The sequence below is a fragment of the Pelobates fuscus genome, chromosome 13, assembly GCF_036172605.1.
Source record: "Pelobates fuscus isolate aPelFus1 chromosome 13, aPelFus1.pri, whole genome shotgun sequence".
NCBI classification, from domain to species: Eukaryota; Metazoa; Chordata; class Amphibia; order Anura; family Pelobatidae; genus Pelobates; species Pelobates fuscus.
In genome coordinates, this window is record NC_086329.1 from 50606420 (window position 1) to 50626803 (window position 20384).

Sequence of the window (20384 nt, forward strand, 5' to 3'; positions counted from 1 at the left end):
GTGTGTTTTTATTTGGGGGTGTGTAAGATATCTATTTTGCACATACAAAAGGTGTTGAAATTTACATTTAATGAATACAGTACATGTGGTGTTTTATTCAAAAAAAAATATATATATATATATTTTTTTTAAATGTTTTTATTTTTGTTATGCATAGGAGATTACAACAGTGCTTGTACAGCCACATTAGCTCTCACAAGCGCGATTATAGAGTGATAAACATATATGTGGTATATAGATAACTTGCAATTTTTTTTAGCAATTTGGCGTTTCATTTCTAACGAGTTTAACGAGATAATATTAAAAATAGGTAGACATAAGCGTAATATCGAGTAGGATTTTAACAAGTATGTGCCATGAGGAACAGTGCTCATGCTATACTAGTGTGATAGAACAGTAGGTTATCGGCACATTTTTAATAATGAAGGACAAAGTTAGACTATAGTAGTGGCTTGGGTTATGCAGGGGCGTACGATTAGTGCCTTAGAGTTAACGCTTGATAGGTCACGTTATGGTGAGGTAACCAGGTCTTAGACATAATAACAAAAATTATAGCTTGAATTGGTAATGTAAATGTAAATAGGGCCTAACATGCAATGCTAGTATCTATTTTAGATCAGTTTTATCTAGTGCAGGTTGTGCGGGTGATCTTGTCTAGCAGTTCTGAGTTGCCAAGCCCAGTGGTAGGATAAAAGCAGTATACTCTCGTGGCTGGTAGGATACTAGGCATTGGAGTCAGTAAGGTACTAATGGGAGTCACCAATAATTAACATGTGGTCTATCGTCGCTAGGGTAGGCTGCGTTACAGGCAATTAAAAGAATTTAGGTAAAGGCAGACAGCCAGTAGTTAACCAAACATAAATAAAAAACAAAACAAAACAATAACTATGACATCTTTTAAACAGCATTGTTTGTCTTGGTACCAGTAGGCTGGGTTATAACTGCAAGTCCTTGCTCGAGGGTATGTGGCACTGTCAGCCAATACCTCGGCTTGGTAAGTCCATATCGTCCCTAGGAGATCTCGTGGGTGCCTGGGTGCATCTTTGTGGCAATGCGAGGTGTGGTTTGTGCCCGGCGTCCCGCTTGTCCTTGGCCTCTCTGGAGGGTAGTACCGCTGTTCCCCGGGTTTGTGGTGTCTGTAATGGGCATGGGTCTTTCCTCAGGTAGGTCGATTTTTTGGTCGCTTTGGGGTCCCTTTCCCCATCTTCGGCTGCGGGTGTGACCTCACTTGTATTCCCCTGTGAGGCTTCTGCGGTGCCGCTTTGTGTTTGGGTGGGGAGCGGTACTTGATCCGACGCCATGTTGGGATTTTACCCGCTGGTAGAGTTGCTGGCTTGGGAGGGGGACTTCGCAGTAATTTGTGAGTAGTAGTCGGTCGAGGGTCAGGACATTTCATCCGCCTTTCTAACTGCCGCCAAAAATTTGTGAAATGCCGGTCTAGTCTGGTGAGGATGTCCTCTTGGTGAGCGCTGGGTCGTGGAGGCCACGTGGCGTCCGCCATGTTAGGTGCGGTGTCGCTTTCCCCTGTCACCCAGCGTGCTGCTGTGTGAGCTGAGTAGCCCTCCTGAGGCGGACCGGGATCACCCCCCGGGTCCAGAAGGGGGGAGTAACGGGGCACTGATATGTGACTGGTATCTTTCTGGCTTCTCCATTCCAGTGGTACGGCCGCGTCCCCCGCCCGCCGTGTCCCATGCCGCTTCAGCCACGGTAGAGCTACGGGTTTCCCAACTGTTTTTTGTCCGCTTTTCCACTCAGTCTGTGAGTTGTAGGCACAGGGTTTTGCTTGGTTTGCCAGGTCTTGAGCTGTTTTAGGCTTTAACATGCTTTTAGTTGCTGGGCCATGGAGTTGCTCCTCCAAAGCACGTCTGCTCTCCATGGCGGTCAGGCCCCGCCCCCGTTGTTTTGTTTTTTTTAAGGTGAAAAGAAAAAGCTCTTGCTTCAGCATCAGCCTCTTGGTACATTATCTTCTATGTCATCACTTATGATGCTACTCCTCTTTTCCTTTCCTTTTCTAAAGGCGCACAAATCACTGTAGAGAACTTACTAGGAATGAATCTGTCAGGATCCTATCCTGGCAACCAAAATGATGTTTCCTTTATTCTGCTTTATTACAACAATTCCTACCTGCTTAATTCCATACTGGACTTTGATTCCTTATTATTTTGTTTCTAACCTACTGTACACCTACCAAAAACTACACAACTAACCTGGATATAACAAACATTATGAAAGTGATATTTGCAACTATATCTAAAACCTGTAGTACTACCTCCAAACCAAAGAGGTTAATCCATTAAACGTATAACTAATCTGAATTCCTTCAAACCTTTATATTCTGTTTAGTTCTGTCTAGTTGTATTTTGTCTATCTATAACCTATAATTTCATGTATAGGTTTTCCTTCTCTTTAATTACTTGTAATATCACTTATAGGTTTTCCTGATATCTAATAACCTGCCTAACTTCATTTCTGTTATTTCTTCTTATCGTCCTTACCTATAATTTCGCTTATAGGTTCTCCTTCTTCCTATTGCCTATAATTTCGTTTATAGGTTCTCCTTCTTCCTATTGCCTATAATTTTGTTTATAGGTTCTCCTTCCACCTTCTGCCTATAATCTCACTTATAAGTTGTCCTACTACTTTATAACCTGTCTGGGGCTTATTGTCTAAACTCTTTATTTTATGCCCCTCAATTTACTTACCTGTAATCTCGTTTATAGGTTCTGCCTTCTCCTTATGTCTATTTTATTTCCACTGCCCTTTAAGTCCTGCTATTCTTATTGTTTTCAAGACAAACCATGTCAAGGATTACCAATAAAGAACTTAAAGTTAACCCCGGTATAAGTCTCTTATCTGACCTGATCAGAAGCATGACAGAATCTTAAGCTAAATGCTTTCCTACAATAAGTTTCCTGTAGGAAAATAATCCTTCCTAAAATAATCAAATGCTTCGGCTCGTTTTCCAGGCGAATTAAGTCCCTGTACATTTATGGAAATACATTTAACCATTCTCAGACAACAACTGCTTACTCTGATATCTTGCCTTGCACGTCTCAGTTAAGCCTCCTGAACTAGCAGACTTTTATTTGGGGTTGCTATTTGAGAGTTTTCCATTGCACTCTTATCCACCTGTGTCGTAAAAAAGTTTGAGAGTTTCTTCTCTTGTTTTTCCTTCTTTTTTGAAGTGGGTTTTTGTCTGGTCATTTTATCTGCTTAACTAGTTTAGCTCTTTAAAACAGAGCGACCATGAGAAGGGAGAAAAAAAAATCTCTCTATCTATGTCTGTAGGCAGCAAGTAGCTACTGATATTTTTTCTTTTATTAATCAGTGAATTGTTGACTTTTTAACTATGGTCACCTTTATTTGCAATAACTCTTTAAAAAAAAAAACCTCTTTATTTGCAATAACTTCTTATTTATATGTAGAGTTAGCAATTAGCATTTTGTGGTTTAGTCTCTTTCAGTAGGCGAGAAATATCTTGTTATCTTTTGTCCCCTTTAATTTAGTAACTCTTTCACTTTATAGTCTTTATGGATATAACAGTATATGAGTCTTAATTATATTTAGAGTTCCTCTCATCTCTTTTCTCGCTCTTTTTTCCCCTTCTCTTTTTTAATTCAATCTCTTTCAGCAAATATATAGCAAATATTTTCATTTAGGGCAGTTCACTTTTTTATTAAATTAGCCTCTATTTTGGTTGTTTAAGCAGACATTTTCCCCTCTTCTTTCTCCTTCCCCTTCAGGACTCACTGCACCCAGGGCCTTGACAACAGGTCTGCTGCTAGCAGTTTTTCTTCAGGCACAGCTCTCTTCCAAGTATGTTCAGATCTGAAGGGCTGTTAATATTTTGGAGCAAACACCTTTCAACCACCTTAAGCTTTGATCCATCTTGTATTAAGGGCAGTTCTGTTCCTCCACAACCACTTTCTTGCGGCACCCATGCCCAGCCCTTATTATCTCGCCGGGATTCATCTCTGCTCTCCCTTCCTCACACCACCAAGCCTCCCAAACTACCTCTGTGTTAGATTTCCAAGGTTCCAAACACGGGTCAGCGAGGAAGCTGCCTCAGCTCAGCTCATCAACGTGTTGTGAAAGCCTTTTTGGAAAACTTAAGCCACTTGCAGTTATTAAAGGGTTACTTCAAGCACCAAGACCATTTCAGTGATTTGAAGTGGCCATGGTGCTTGCAGTCTGTATGTGCAATGTTACAATGTGAAAACATTGGACATGCAGAGTAAAAGTCCGCAATGCTGCCCAAGTCCTCCGCTAATACTTCCCTCTAAGACATCCCCTCATCCTCCATTGAGGGGGGAGTGAGGGCACTGGAGGAGGATCACACTGCTTGGAGAACTTGGTCTTGATCCTAAGTACAGTTAAGTTTTAACTTTAGTTATTTTACTTTAAAAGGGAACCATGCCAGTAAAGGTTACTCTAACCAGAAATAGTATTTTATTAAAAGTAACCCTTTAAGGTTTGCACAGTAAAACCAGAACAAGGCTTTATGGTGTTAATGCTACTATTTATTCTTTTTTCTCTATTAGACATTTAACAACTTTACTTACAAAGCAATTAGCAGGTGACTGGAACACCAACTACGTGGCTGAAAGAATATGCAACGAAACTTACCAAATATTAGGCGACAACAGTTCTCCCTTTCTTAATATGTTGTTAAACCTGAAATGATCTACTTGAAACTATCAGGGTTGGAATAAGCTTATATAATGGCATGCTTTACACTTGTTTTTTATTCTGGAAAATCAATAAAAACTGTAGATGGCAAAAAAAAAAAAACATGCTTCTCAACGTGTGTGAGAGAACATTTCATAACTCATTGTCCATATGACATCTGCTGTTGATTAGCAGCATTGCATCAAGACACGAAGACCAATGAGAATTATTAAGTTTTTCAATAAATATGATTTACCTGAGGCTAGTAGAAGACTTGTCCAGTGCAACGCTGCAAGAAATACTGAAAGTTTCTACAGTCAACAGAGCCCTGGTGGGTAAAAATAGAGGCCTGGAAAAGAAAATGGGACGGATTAGTCATTAAAATAAAGTAAACGAAATTAAAGTTTCCTGAATAAATCGTTTTCTTTTTTTAAAAGCTTAGCAGTAATGGTTATAGTCTGGGGAATTTGCAATGGCCCTCAATTTGTACAGTAACATTAGCTTATATCATCAGCCATTTGAGTAAGGTGACAAAGGCTCGAGGGGAACTGACGTTTTTCACACAGACAGACATTTGGTATGTGTGTAACCTGTTATCATGGCGCATCATTAATCAAACCGAGTATCTCCAACATCTCCACAATGTCATTCTTGTCATTACCTATCTCCATCAACCTTCCTTTTGCAGCATTATATAAGCTATTAAATACTCTACCCTCTCTCACCATCTCACTCATCACCATCTGTTTTACGTCTCATTATCTACTACCCTTACATTCTGTCACTCCTCTCATTATCTCACCATTGTCCTATCATGTGTCTCATATCTCATACACTCGAATTATTTATCTCTATAACCAACTGATCCATTGCACTGCCTTCCATGTCATTTCCCCATATTCACTCTCTTTCTCATCATTCCCCATCACCTCTTCTCCTCTCATTATATTTCACCATCACTCTTCATCTACCCTATTGTCCCCTCTAATTATCACTTCACCAACAGCCTATTTTCTCTTTTATTATATTATACTCGTTACCACTTTTCTTCCCCTAGATTTTGTTTTCAACCCCATCAGCAAAGTTGGGCTCCATTAAGAGTGACCAGGCACTTTATTCACACATAAGAATCTGTAAAAACATAATTTTACAGTATCTAATTGCACTAATGAAGAAAAGTTGACCATTTGAGAAGATCCATAAAGTAGCATATCCATCTAAGCAAATAAGATTATCGCAGGTGCCAAAATAAAGCACAAGAAAAACGTAGGACACCAGGATTTACACATTATTACGTAGAACTTTGTACCATAAAATCCTTGAAGAATGTATATATAACGGGAGGTTTTGTTAAACAATAATGGGAGAGCTACACAAACACAAATACCTGTAATCCAGAGCACAATTCCATAGGTGAACGTGAAAGGTTGTTATAGAGGCTGGTGGATTGTACCCTAAAACTGGCTCATCCAAAATATTCAGAAACTGTAAAATCTGTAGTGAATAAAAAGGAGATATGTTAAATATGTTAAAGGGAAAACAAATTATTTTCAACAGTGAGTCAGACTGGAAACAGTGTTACCTGCTCATGCCAAGTGAGAGCGGATGGCAGGACACGGTGCTGGAGAGTGGCACCACGCAATCCCACTGCAACAAGAAATTCCTAGAAGACATTGAGGGGGAAATCACAATGTAAAACAGGATAAAGTTTTGTGCACTTGAACAAAAGAGGGAGTGAATAACATCATGCAATGCGTGATGACGTGAAGACGTTGAATGTTAAAAAACAAAAAAAAGTCTGATTTGGTTGTGGGTACGGATGCAGCATCTAGTGGCTGGAAGGATGACCAAAAAGACAGGGCTACTGCAACCAAACCACTTCATTAAGATGAAGTAGTGAGTACAGTGGTCCTTTAAATGTATCATTTAATCTTTAGTCCTGATGATTCACACTTTGGTGAATAAGACTGTCAATGTTGTGGATACAACCCAATGATAACCACTAAAAAGACAATGGTCATAATAAACATCCATGGTCTCTTAACATATTCTTACAAACCACAACAAATGCAGTATCTACCTTGCAAGCTGTGGAAGATGAACAAGTAAAATTAGATACGTTAGTATACACAATTGTCATTACGCGGCTGTAGGCAGAAGGACATATATGCAGATCTTTTTTTTTTTAATTCACCCCCTGGCAATCCAGATTTGACATTTTATGAATTTAGATTTTGTTAATCTAATTGAATTACAACAATGAAACAACCTTTGTGTTACTTTCAGCTTTATCGGACTGGATTTTAACTGCTACAGTCAGCATGCTCAGAGTGTCCACTCCAACTCCATTAGTGGCATTACGACTGGCAATCCCATCTTCTTCAGAGGAGTAGATGGTTGGCTCTAACCAGAGGGGACGGATCACACTGGGCAACCGAAGATCACTTGGTGACACAACACCATCCAGCATCCCTGTGACATTAAATAAAAAGGTGTTACATAATATTACGTGTTTTAATAAAAAAAAAAAAAAATTATTACAAGTAAGATCTGAGTGGAATCAACTCAGGAAAGTTGGACCTTAAAATCCCAGGAGAGACATTGTCAGCCAAACGGTGTAAATTTCATGTAACAGCCCCATATGAATATATAAAAAATAAGCCAAGTAATAAGTATAAATGTCAATATTAGTATTAATAGGTTCACTGCATAAATGTCTTACCTTTTGGAACCAACACCCACAAAATATCAAATGTTATGCTAGCAGAAATAAAACTGTACAAACGTCAAATATTTGCTCAAAGTGTACTACCTTTTAGATATGTTAAAAAAATCCTTTTGTTAATAGGTTCAGAATCTAGCCTGAGAACACAGATTGACAATCTGAGTCTTGTGAGCCCTAAAATACCCTGACTGATATCAAATGGGGGGCACGCATCTGTAAAAGGGATCTACAAATTGAATCAAAATTATTTCACCAAAAAAAGAATGAAATTGATTAGGAGAGGTTTACTTGGTTCTTGAAATAGAGATCTCTTGTTTCCAGAAACCTAAACTATAACATCATCCAAACTGCCACAAAGAGGGCAATTCCTTTAAAAGGCAGTTATCACAAATGGAATTTGAGACCAAGGATGCACACCCTGACATATAGCAGATTATTGCTAACAATCAATACATGATGAACAACGTGGGGATACCTAGAAAACAACCTTGCAAACAAAATGAGGAAAAATTATCCACTACATTCAACATGACATAATAGAGTGACATAAAAGTGCATTCATAGGGATTTAAACAGACAGAATTATCCCTTCCACCATGGGGACACAAAAAGGCATGGCCTAGTAAACCAGTTAAAAAAGTGGATACAGTTAGTGATACTATGGCATCAATTTCATACAAGACACTACTCTCCATAAGTACCTCCTATGGAACCAGCAGCATTAAGGAAGAAGTAGTGGAAGGCAAAAATGACTGTCTCCGCGTGAAGATCGCAACACTTACTGTGGGAAAGGAAGCAGCTATAAGACACCATACAAATGCCACATCATTACCAGGACACTGGTGGAGTCAACTACTCTCAAAATGAATTTCCTCTGATAAAAAATAAAAGGATAAACCCCATTAAATAAAGAGATAATCTCAAAATAATTATAACAGAATGACAGTGGCTTTTTTAATGGATTAACCAGAGAAAGGAAGAAGTGGAGTGGTATATAAGGATAAACTATCAGACACTCTAAAGGGGTCTTGGGTAATGAGGGGGGCATGGATACCCTTGTGCAACACAAACAAGGAATAGAAAAGCAGGACAGCAAGGTTTTGATGTTCTACTTGGTCGGACAGCCTACATGCTCAGGGCGGAAAGCTAAATGCCGAAACGTCGGGGAGTGTGTGAGTCTCCAGCTCTGGGTTAGTATACCCTTCATTCTTATATACTTTGGATTTATAGTGAGTTTGTGTGGCTGTTTACATGGTTTATTCTCTGCATACACTTTATATTGTGGGTGTATTACATCTTGTGTTTGAATAAATATTTTTCCATGCAATACTATGTGGTGTGCTTTGAGTTTATTATTTTTTTTCTATATGATTTATAGACCTTGAGGAGCACAGGTTATTTTTTTTATACTCATTAAGCACCCTGCACTTTCATGGCTGCATGACTATTGGTTTAATATGGGGCACTAAACAACAGCTATTGAGGGTTTTTGAACTTTGCAGCCTCCAGTCTGTGTAACAACCCAAGTGTTCCTTGACGGAATCCTTTGACTGAGTAGTCCCGAACTAAAGTCTATGCATCTGACTGCTGTGCGGTTCGTGATTTAAAAAGCTGGACAATCTGACCTCACCTGATATGTAAAACCAGTAATACTGCAAAGTACATGGTACTTAGAGAACCCTGAGAGTGGCTTAGAGAAGTAGCAATTTTTAAAAATCCCTATAAGACAGCTCACCTAGGCTGTCAATCAGGCAGCCTGGAACACTTAGTTGTAAGTGTCAAATTTGTCTCAAATACCTCTCCCTCTGTCCCTCTCTACTCCCATATAGCAAAAGAAACACACGGAAAACAAGTAAATAAACGGTAATAGTGAAGGGCACCAGAAAATGCTACTGCTTTACAGGACAACAATACAGTGTAATAATGATAGTAAAACACAGTATGGTTCACTTAACAGAGAACTATGCATCAACTTATAGCAGCAATGCTAAAGCTGCTATGGCAGCTACCAGTTTATTGAAAAGTGAACGGTTCCAATCATTAAAATTGTAGATGATGAATGGAACTGCTCTTTGTGGATAAACTACTTATTCTGTAGACACTTGCTGGACAGGGGGTTTATGAAATAAGATCAGACCCCATAGACCAGAATGAGACACTATTGATTGAAGCAGCAAATTCTGGATTGGGAAGGATCTGCCTGTAAGCAGACCTACTAAGCAGTGCTCTGAAGAACCCTTTGCAGGAAAGTAATTTAATATTTGTATTTCATTCATAACACATTATCTAAATAACACATTAAAAATATAATGGAAGAGTTGATGTTAAGGGTTAGTGTAGAAACACTGAGTTGTCAGAGTAAAACAAAACAAAAAAAAAACAGTAATAATAAAGTGAATGCTACCACTGTACAGGATAAAAGAGAACTTGGCTGTGTATAAACTTACAGCAGCCATAAATGTTTAAAAAATATAGGGTGCATTTTCCCCCAACACTAACCCTTTAAATCAACTATTTCAACATAGGTGGATGGAAAAAATCCTCCTTTAAAACAGGCGTGTTTAAGTTTGACAATCCAACAGTTGTACACAAAGCAGACCTATTTACCTTGATGGTACAAGCTCAAACTGTTTGCATGAAGACAGATGTAGCTTTTATCTTCAAAGCCTTCATATTTAGTAACACTAAACAATGAACCACTGCGAAATTCAAGCCAGAATTCACCATGTTTATCTTCCATAATTTTTCCATCGACGTGCTGGAATTAAACAATAAAACAACCAACAATAATTGGTTATATATTTATTTTCAAGTTAAATGTGCTCCTTACTTGTTTTAGATGTAGGGCCCTCCACTTTATTAACAAAATAAAAGCTAAAAAGACCATTAAAAATTTCTGTAATCCAATACCAAGATAGTCTACTCGCTTCACCATGGTAAGATAGTCATGCTTGATGATCTCTGGTCAAAATCAGATGCTTCTCGTAGAGAAGCATTGTCAGACTATTTTCATGCAGAGCAATCGCAGAAACAGAAATGTTTTTCTCTGCCAAAGAAAAGGGAAACAATCTAGAGATCCAAACCACTAAATTTAAATGTAGTGGTATTGGTGTATTTAGTGCCCTTCTAAACAGTTTTACTAGAAATTAATTCACTCTTATTTCTATTCAACTTTAGAGCAGTCCGCTTTTTCTACAACCTGCAAGTTATGTTTTTCAACATCAGATATACACTAGGAGCTTAACCGTTAGCTCACTAAATGAAAGCAATTCACCTCTGGTCACTGTATGATTAAGTAAGGGGCAAAGCAAAGCTTTGATAGGTCTGCTTAGCCTCTTGTGATAGGATTAGGATACCAGGAGGATCAGGGAAAGAGGGGGAGCAGAACGTTGCCCAGTGTACTCCAGCTCTCTTGATAGTATTTGGACTCCAAGAGAAGCGGAGAGTACAAAGTATTTGTCCCATTTCTGATGCTCATGAGGAACAACAAGTGAGGATTCATGGAATGTTCCATGTTTATTATAGAATACTTTTCATCTGCTGGGAATCTATTTAACTTATATAAGAAAAATTCTATGGTGGAGAATGTATAATGTGTTTTTCTTGATGTGGTTCCACAATTTTAATGGCATGAAAAAAAACAGTTTTTTTGCAAGTGTAGGATTGCATATTTCTCAGCATTGCCCTAAATATACACAACGCCAGCATGTTAATTAAACGTCCTCCTGCAACCACACATGAAACAGTAAAGATTTGAAAACATATGAGAAGATCAATGGATTTTGTACTGTTATGGACTTGAAGATTGAAATTGACGACATCTGTCCAGTTTGCAAATTAGTTCCATATTTGACAAAGAAGATTAAGAAAACCAAAAACCCACAAATTCACTAAACACAAAATTACTACATTGCACCAGGGCTGTAAACTGGCAGATCATTTTACCTTGACATCTGTGAACAAAGAGGCCAGGCCACGATTGACATTGATGAGGACAGACAGGAAGCTCTGAGATGGTTTGTTCTGAGAGTCCATTTTTTTCTTTCTTCGACAGTGGTAGTTTGAATCCAGAATGTGATCAAAGTGCAAAGGCTCTTCCTCAGAGCCACTATCCTCATCTGCTGAAACAACACATGTTTTTAATAACACAGTAAAGGTAAAAAGCAGATCCAATTCGTATCTTGTAATACCTTTTTTATTGGACTTTTAATGACAAGCTTTCAGAAGAACCTCCCTTTCTCAAGTCTTAAGAAAGGGAGGTTCTCCCGAATTGTCATTAAAAAATTCTGTTAGTCCATTAAAAAAGGTATTACAAGACACAAATTGTATCTGTTTTTTACATCTACATCACTGGACTAATACGGCTACAATCTCTACTCTAACGCAGTAAAGGAATACTTAGAAATATTCCAAGCACAAGTATTTTTCTCATCTCTTTGACATCACTTTACTTTTGTCAGGAAGGCAGCGGTGAGTGTATAGCTGTGTGTTCTTTACTGAGGTTGCCCAGAGAATGCAGATAGCAGCCATAAGATCTCACAGCTTTTGCTATAAGGCCTCTAGTTTGCTACTGGGATATCAGCGCTATTTCCTACATCTTTCCAGCTGCTTCCTGACATAAGTGTACATCAAAGCAGAAGGATCAGAGGCCTTGCTGCAGAGTAGAAAACATCTTAAGGGAATATGAATGTAATGCATCCGTTTGATAATGCATAAAAAATAAAAAAATACAAGTGATAAAAATCCACTTTAAAGAGTACAGTAAGCACACACAGAATGTAATGGTAATCATATGCACTGACTCTTTGTGTGCTGTACTTTTTTTTTTTTTTTTTTTTTTTTTTTTTTTTAAATTCTTTATTTTTGTTGTGCATGGTATAACAACAGGCTTGTTTAGCCACAATAGCATTCACAAGCAGTAATGTAACGAACAGTTAAAACATAAAGTGGCATATGAGTATACAGCACATTTTTAGTTTTGTAAGAGAAATAACAAAAGAAACAAGCTATTCCGATAGCAATGCCTATCTGGGTAGGCTGTTAAATGAGAAATGTTAAACAATGCATTAGCTTAGGTACGCATTATGTAGTTACATTGCGAGGTTGTAGCAGAGGTTAGCCTAAGGTAACAGTATTATGCGTGCCAACAAAAGTAGAATAGATGAGATTTTGAACTATGTCTATAAACGATAATTCAACAAATGCTAGGTTCTAGATACTTTAAACTGACAGCCTAGGGTTGAGTAGTCACAGCGAGATTCCTGTAGAAGTATGCCTGTTATGGTATAGTATATAAGTGTTAGCTTATTAAAGTTAACGAACAAGACACTGAACATGTGTAGACAGAACGATTGTTTTTTAGGTAACGTGTGGTCGTAGTTTAGCTTAGCTGATGTAATGTAATAATTCCCTGTCTGAACGGTGTAGTGCTTATTTTTTAAACAATTGGTGTGGTCACAGATTTGTCTACAATCTTGCCTGACTGGACTCAGGCATGTATGATTGTGTACCTCCAATAGTTACTATACATAGTGACATGTACTTGTTAAGTTCTCTGCACTATCTAGGCTCAAGAAGATATTCACAGGGAGCAGAATATATCTTGTTAAACCAAGAGGCAAAGTCATCGCTTATGGTAGTTTAAGTTACAGTATTAAGGCCACGTTGGGTAAGCATTGATTGTGAGTTGTTAAGTTCTTTAAGGGTTAAAACATGCTTAGTGGTTGATTGCAAAATCATAAAAAATTATAACTTTACAGTTTAAGCTGATAACAGAGTTCTTGTAAGCTTTGCTTATCTGCAGAGGAGAGTGTCCTCAGTAGTCCAGGGCTAGGCTTGACATCTGCATGGGTAGAAGTTACAGGCGTCCCGATGAGGTGTCTCGGTGGTTAAAGGGAGGCAGCCGGTCAGCAATGGTACGTCCGCTGAGGGTTTGTGACTGAGCACAGAGAGTTGTCCCTGGTGTGCAGGTGAGGTTCCCCCGGTTCCAGTCTTTAGAGCGTTTTATGGCTAACCAATGCCCATTCTGTGGATCCGGGTCTCTCCTGAGGCCCGCGTGGATTGTTCGCCGCGCCGGCTGTTCAGACCTTCCTGCTCGTGTGCTTGGATGATGGTGAGGTCCGCTTGAGGGACGATGGTGATGATTGTCGTCGGGTGGTAAACGAGTTGGGCGGACTCCCCTTGATGTGTGTGAGAGCGTTGGTGAGTATTGGAGCACGGGGGATATAGCCGAGTTTTCCACCATCTGGGTTTGTAGGATCGCCTCTGTCGGAAGGTCGCCCTGGAGGCCTTGGTTGAGAGCCAGCATAATTGGCGCCGTGTTGAAGGGCGTATCCATGCCGCTGCTCGTTTCACCGCTGTTTGAAAGGCCAGGCCTTTGGCCTTGAGTTCCGACCAGAGGCTTATGCCGAGTCGATCGAAGAACTCTAAGGTATGCTTGGGGGGTGTGATAAGATGTCGTGCAGCCGTGGGCCGCGTCTGTGCCGCCATCTTGGTCGGGCCCAGGCCCTTTTGCTTGGTCGCTGGCTTCGTTGCTTGAGTGGGGATAATCGACCCCAGCGAGGACCGGGATAACCCCCGCCGGTCCAAAGGGGGGGGTAGCAGGGCAGAGTGTGTTTCCCGTTTGCATGCGGGTCCTACGCCAGGAGATCGGCCGCCTCTCCTAGGCTTTAGGCTCCGCTCCGGTTTAGGCCGCACGGCCAGTTCAGCCTCACTTGATGTGGTTCGACGCAGGACAGGCATCGTTCTGTTCCTTGCGAGGTTCTGTGGCATATTCCCAGCACCTTATGCTGCTGGCTTCTGTATTTTGGTCAATATTAGTGGTTTTGCAGCTGCTGGTGCTGGAGCTATCAGAGACCACGTCTAGCCATCTTGGCTGCCAGGCCCCGCCCCCCCGTACTTTTTTCCATTCCCTTTATGAAATAGTGAGTTTTGACCAAAAGTTTGCAATTCTCCAATTTCTGGTTTAATGAATAAATCCTAAAACATTTCAACATGCTAGAAAGCTAGTCTACATGCCATAACTTAAGTTACAAGTTTCATTAGAGGGACACACATCACTCTGAGACAACTATCTCAAAGGCTTTAGCTTTGAATGAGACAGTTGCCTTACTCTGCAGGCTGAAAAAAAGCAGGAAATTATGATTTTTTTCATATTTATCTGCTTCTTCTTTCTTATGCATTCCACATCCATGCCAGGGTGGACACTAATGTAACCAATCGGTGTCCTATCCCTAGGAATGCTGGAAAAGTGCATTTGGTATGCCTGACAGAGTCACTACTCTGCAGCAAGGCCTCTGATCCTTCTGCTTTGATGTACACATACGTGCAGGTGGAAGATCTCGTCACCTTGCAGAATCCTGACAGGAGAAGAGGATAAGGAGTCTGATCAGTGTAATTAAATAAAGCATATTCCAGTGTCAGGTTTCTCTTTCCTGATACTGCACAATGATGCCCTGTTTCTGTCATTAGTGGACTGGTCTGAAACTGAGATAATTTAGTAAGAGGGAATGTGGGGGAGAGGCTGAATGAACTCCCCTAGCTGATAGGGGTCCCCAATAATGCAAGCTGAACAAGATTATAGTACATTTATAAATGTTTATTACATACTTTGTAAATGTTTTCTTTATGTATTTTGTTTTGTATATTGCATAAAAGTGTTTGTATTTACAAGAAATAATTGTCAAGTGATGTATGTCCCTTTAAAGGAATAGCTCAGTGTACTGTTGCTATTGGAAATATTATATGAGTGCAATCCCCCAGATTTTTTGCCAAACCGTTTACAAGCAGATGGACAAAAAACGAGGATCACTCTGGCGCCCGCTCTTTCAGAAATGTGGTAAATAATGCTTTCAACAAATAAATAATAATTAAAACATAAATAAAAGCTCACCGTAATGAGTTGCTGATTTAAAGTGACTGCTATCCTTTGTGAAGGTGTTAATTAGCTGGCTGGCGACTGAAAGGCCGATTCCATAAGACAGGTTCTCAAAGGTCTCCACAGGAGATGGAGCAGTAGGTTCCCATAGCAACAAATCATTGCTTACTCTTAAATAAATCAATGTTAAACACATGAGAAGAAGTCCATTTCACCGAAGGTTAACTGTACACAACATAAACGCTGATAGCTATCTTCTAAAACTTTGACAATCATTTTTATTTATAAAGCCCAACAATAGTGAGCATGGGTAAGAATTTGAGAGAGTCACATTGCACTCTGTTGGAACTAAACAGGGTAACATACCTTCCTCCCTAACAGACAGTGACAGTAGTACAAAGTCCCTTTTGCATTAAGGACCCACTCTTAATAAAATAATGCTCTACTCTCATTCATGTTGGCATTCAGGTGTCTTCCCTCAAAATTAACAGTTTAAATGTAAATACATATCAGATCCAGCAAAGCAACCTGATAACAGAATTACCTACCAGTGTTAATTTTGTCGACTAACAATTTTAGTCGACTAAAACTAAAACAATTCAGATGACTAAAATACGACTAAAACTGAAATGGCTTTTTAGTCAACACCTATGACTAAAAGTAATTCGAAATTTGCCTTCAAAACGTACACTGGCGGGTAATACACATGGGGGAGATAGGAGAGGAAATGAGACACATGGGGGACTGAAGGAATGAGACACATGGGGGACTGAGGGATTGAAGTGAAGAGATGCTGATTGGCGCAGAGCGGAATTTTAATGCATATGTGCAATATCCTCCCAATGCTTTACTATTGGGAAGCATTGGATTCGCTGAGATCATCAAAATTGCTGATCTCAGCCACAGAGGCGGAGCCAGCTTCTGCGAGACCAGGAAAAAATGTGAGTAAAATCACCTTTTCAGAATGATCTAAGGGGGGCCAGGTACCTAAACAGCAACACAGGCACACGTTTGCATTCCTGACACTATAGTGTCTCTTTAGTGAAATGTGCATAAAATATAATTCTCTAGATTGTACCACCTCATGTTATTTGCATGACAAGTGCACTTTAATTTCCCAAATCCTATTAAAAGATTATTTTGCTAAGGGATGCATGTTGGCATCGTTCATCTAAATATAAAACTAGGATCCCTCCCCGAGAGCATTGGAAAAGATCACTGTATTAAACAATGTTTGCTTTTTATATAGAGTTCCAGATCTATTTATTTCCATTTTGGTGCTAGTGACAATGAAAAAAAATTCCATTCAAGAAAGCGACAAGTTTCATTCATGTATGGTGGAATAATGATGAATGAAAAGAGCAACAGGGTTTATACAGTAATTGTCTGTGGTCATCTTACGATAGACCCATTAACACTTAACCCCTTAAGGACACATGACATGTGTGACATGTCATAATTCCCTTTTATTCCAGAAGTTTGGTCCTTAAGGGGTTAAAGACTTAAAGGAACCAGGTCCACATGATTAAATCTTTGCATTGTTCTAATTTCTGTAAAGAAAAAAATGTAATGTGTACACATTGGGTTGGACATTTCTAACTGAATTTTTTGTTCCACATATTTCTATCATAATTTTTACGCCCATTCAATATTCTAGCATCTAATGCAGCAGTGGCTAGCCTAGGCACAGAAAAATTAGGTTTCTGTCGGGTCTCAAAGTATGTGCACTCTGAAGCCTACTCACCTGTTATAGAGTTTTTCATAGAAGGATTTGTTGGGAAGCATTAGGTACACAGTTGGCAGGGTCAGCTCTAATATATAATGAGAATTACTGATTGCTTTCTCTTGGAACTCAGTCATTTCTATGGCATCTCCAGGCATTACCATCTGGGAGAAAAAAGCGTCATATATCAATAAGAATAAATGACATGAACGTTACTGTGATATGAGTCTTGTTGTATTGCACGGTTCAGGACTGTGGGAGAGCGACAAATTGAGGGCATGTCAGCTAAACAGCGTGCCTCCAGTCGCTGCTTGCTGTAATAAGAGACTAGCGACTGGTCAATAATTGCAGCTCATGCTGCTTCCTGTTGCCAGCGTGTTGGAGCTATTACATTAAAAATGGAGGAGGGGACATCTTAGTGTCCTCTAGGCCCCATGGTGGAGCCAGCTGATGAACTGGAGGAAACTTAGTGCCCCCCCCCTTCCCCCTTACAGATAGGGAACCGATTGGCAAAATCACTGATAGGCGGCTGGAAGGAGCTCTAATAAAACGTATAAACCAGCAGGACTTAATGTCCACACAAGCTCCTATCCAGAGTCCAATAAAAAAAAGGTAACACAAGATACTAATTTCATCTGTTCTATCCAAAGCAGACAAATTATCTAGACATTTTTAGTACCTCCTCATTTTCAAACATTACTCTTCGAGATGAAAAGGGGGATGGCTCCGGGCGTTTGAAATCACAGACATCTTTCAGGGAGTGAGGTGCACCATCTTCATCTTCCTGAAAATGACCTTCATCATCCTCCTCGGGCGCAATGCGCTCCAAGATCGAGTGCACAGTTACGGGATTGATTTTAAGCACAATTCTATAAAGGAAAAAATATCACAATCACACCATTAATGTTCAAAGAGTCACATTTTACACCAATACAAAATAATTTACCACTTTGCAATGCAGGAAGGCCTAAAAGTAATGTAAGTAATGTAATGCATGTAAGCTCATTGAGCAGGGTCCTCCACCCCTCTGTTCCTGTGTCAAACTTGTCTGGTTACAACTACATGTTTGTTCGTCCTCCCACTGTAAAGCGCTGCAGAATTTGTTGGCGCTATATAAATAATAACATAGTAATGATAATAAAAGATGTTTTTGAGAGTAAAACTGAAGACCAGATGTTAGTGACTAATTCTCTTTCTACAGCCTTCAAATTACATTAAAGGGATACTCCGAACACCAATACAACATCAATGCATTTGATAGGTTTTGCCTCATTAACATACTGTATTTCGTGCATGCTCAAATCTTTATAATTTTTGCACACAAAAAGAAATAATTAGCCATGAACCCTCACTACAGAAAAATACTTCCTTATCAAACTAATATATATAACTCAGCCACTGATAGCACTGAGTGATCTAAACTACAAATAAACCTGCATTAGAAGGAGAGGACGCCCAGGGAGAAATATTGTAAGGATATCACTGCTTTATTTTCTCTGACTGTCGGCAGCTGGGTTGTGAATTAAAAGCAGCTCACTCAAGGTGCACACAATTCAGAAGGACATCTTTCTGGCACGAGGATGTTTGGCTAAGGAAACAGGCTTATGGTTCAGCATTCTGTATATATATATATATATATATATTTTTTTTTTTTTTATGCAAAAACTATAAAGCTTCAAGCATGCACACAGCGTATTAAATGAGATCAAAAGATTTCAAGTGCATTAAAGTTGTATTAGCGGACAATTGTAAAAACGTACTTTTTCCTAAAAGAAGGCAGTGTCTACATTTGTCTCTAAGGACACTTCTAGGAGCTTTTCACTTAGGCAACCACTAGAGGCCCTTCCTGATGTGTCCTGCAATCTTTTCTGCACCAACGTTGACATCTTCAGGCTCTGCATTAAGATGCTGAACACTCCCTACAATGATGTATTTACCCAATGCATTTATATGAGAAGATGCTGTTTTGGCACAGAAGGGCAACTGTTGTGTATGCACACAAGCCCCCTAATGTTTGCCAAGGTGCATAGTTGAATTCTCACTGCTTTCATACTTTAGTTTAAAAAAAAAAAAAAAAAACTGTGTTTTATATGGAGTTATGGCTAAAATGAAACTTATGTTATACATTTGCATTGAAGACCTGCATCAAGCTAAGCATTCTCCCCATTTCTTGATGGACTTAAACCCATTCCATGTTGCATTATTTACTATATTAAATATTAATTACATAAAGAACAATGACTGTCTATGTCCTCAAAAAAATATTCTTTAAAAATCCTACTCCAATGACCCAGTCATTTACCAATTGCAAGGTTTACCTGAACTACCATAACTATTTTTAAGGAACAAATTAGGATAAAAGCAACATGTAGCAGTTATTTTTATAAAGTATAATAATGGACATTTTACTGCAAATATAAGATTAAATATAAACCTTGGCCAATCAAAATTGTCAGATGTCATCATATCTCCATCCTGGACTCTGCATACTTGAAGGAACCTGATGGGTGATTCATCAGTATCTTCCTGGAAGGCTCCTAATGAAAACAGCATAGAGAAATAGTTGAGAATTCCTTCTCATATGATGTAAAGTGCAGCATATTTACAATGTAAAGCTACCTGTCAATTCTTTGAAGATAAGTTCCAGCTTAATTTGTTCTGGGGAAGAGCCGCCAAAGATTTCAGTTTTAAACTCTAGATCTGAGACCTGTAAGTGCAGAATTTCTTTCTGGAGAGATTTTTTAAACCATGGGCCCCTCTCTTGGTCTGAGCGGAGGTCAGGAATTGGGAATCGTACAGCTAGATTGAGTGCAGGTGCCGAGATTAGAATGGACAGACGTGTGCTGGCTGGATAGCGAGAATCATCCAAAAAAACTTCGGCAAATGCCTTGTGCTGGAGAACGAGCAAAAGAGGAAAACTTAGGTTGGAATAAACAAGTTTTTCCAGAATACATACTTCAAAGTGCAAAAATATACAAAAAAATAGGGGAAAACGCTGTCTGAACCTAAAAAGAAATTAACAACTCATAGTGTAAAATTGTATACAGCATGTATATAGACACGCAATTAGAAGCACTCACAGAGTGAAGGTAGTCAAAGCGCCTTCAGGATGCCACCCCTAATCCTTTAGGGGGGTAGAGTTTGGATCCACCAAACTCAGGAACAGAAAAGGAGCAGGAATCGTGGTATAAAAAGATCTAAACATATTTATTTATAAAAGCCACTGGTCCAGTGGCTTTTATAAATAAATAGGACCAGTGGCTTTTTATAAATTAATACGTTTATATAGCTTTTTATACCACAATTCCTGCTCGTTTTCTGTTCCTGCCAGTTTTCTACAAATATTAAGAGAAAACTCACTCTCTCTCTCTCTCCAAATGGAAACTGGATTG

At 39.2% G+C, this 20384-nt stretch overlaps 1 protein-coding gene across 2 annotated transcripts in view; it reads right to left on the reverse strand.

Annotated features, from left to right (window-relative positions):
* The window catches only part of ATG2B (autophagy related 2B), a 103214-nt gene that overhangs the window by 47375 nt on the left and 35455 nt on the right, over positions 1–20384 (reverse strand). For both annotated transcript variants that reach the window (XM_063439825.1, XM_063439824.1), the window contains exons 15-25: positions 19612–19885; positions 19427–19529; positions 17672–17861; positions 17014–17156; positions 15285–15439; positions 11339–11511; positions 10001–10151; positions 6938–7140; positions 6251–6331; positions 6056–6162; positions 4925–5017 (exon numbers count right to left, since the gene is read on the reverse strand). In XM_063439825.1, the coding sequence (XP_063295895.1) occupies positions 4925–5017; positions 6056–6162; positions 6251–6331; positions 6938–7140; positions 10001–10151; positions 11339–11511; positions 15285–15439; positions 17014–17156; positions 17672–17861; positions 19427–19529; positions 19612–19885 (1673 nt within the window). The remainder of the gene's footprint in view (positions 1–4924; positions 5018–6055; positions 6163–6250; positions 6332–6937; positions 7141–10000; positions 10152–11338; positions 11512–15284; positions 15440–17013; positions 17157–17671; positions 17862–19426; positions 19530–19611; positions 19886–20384) is intronic.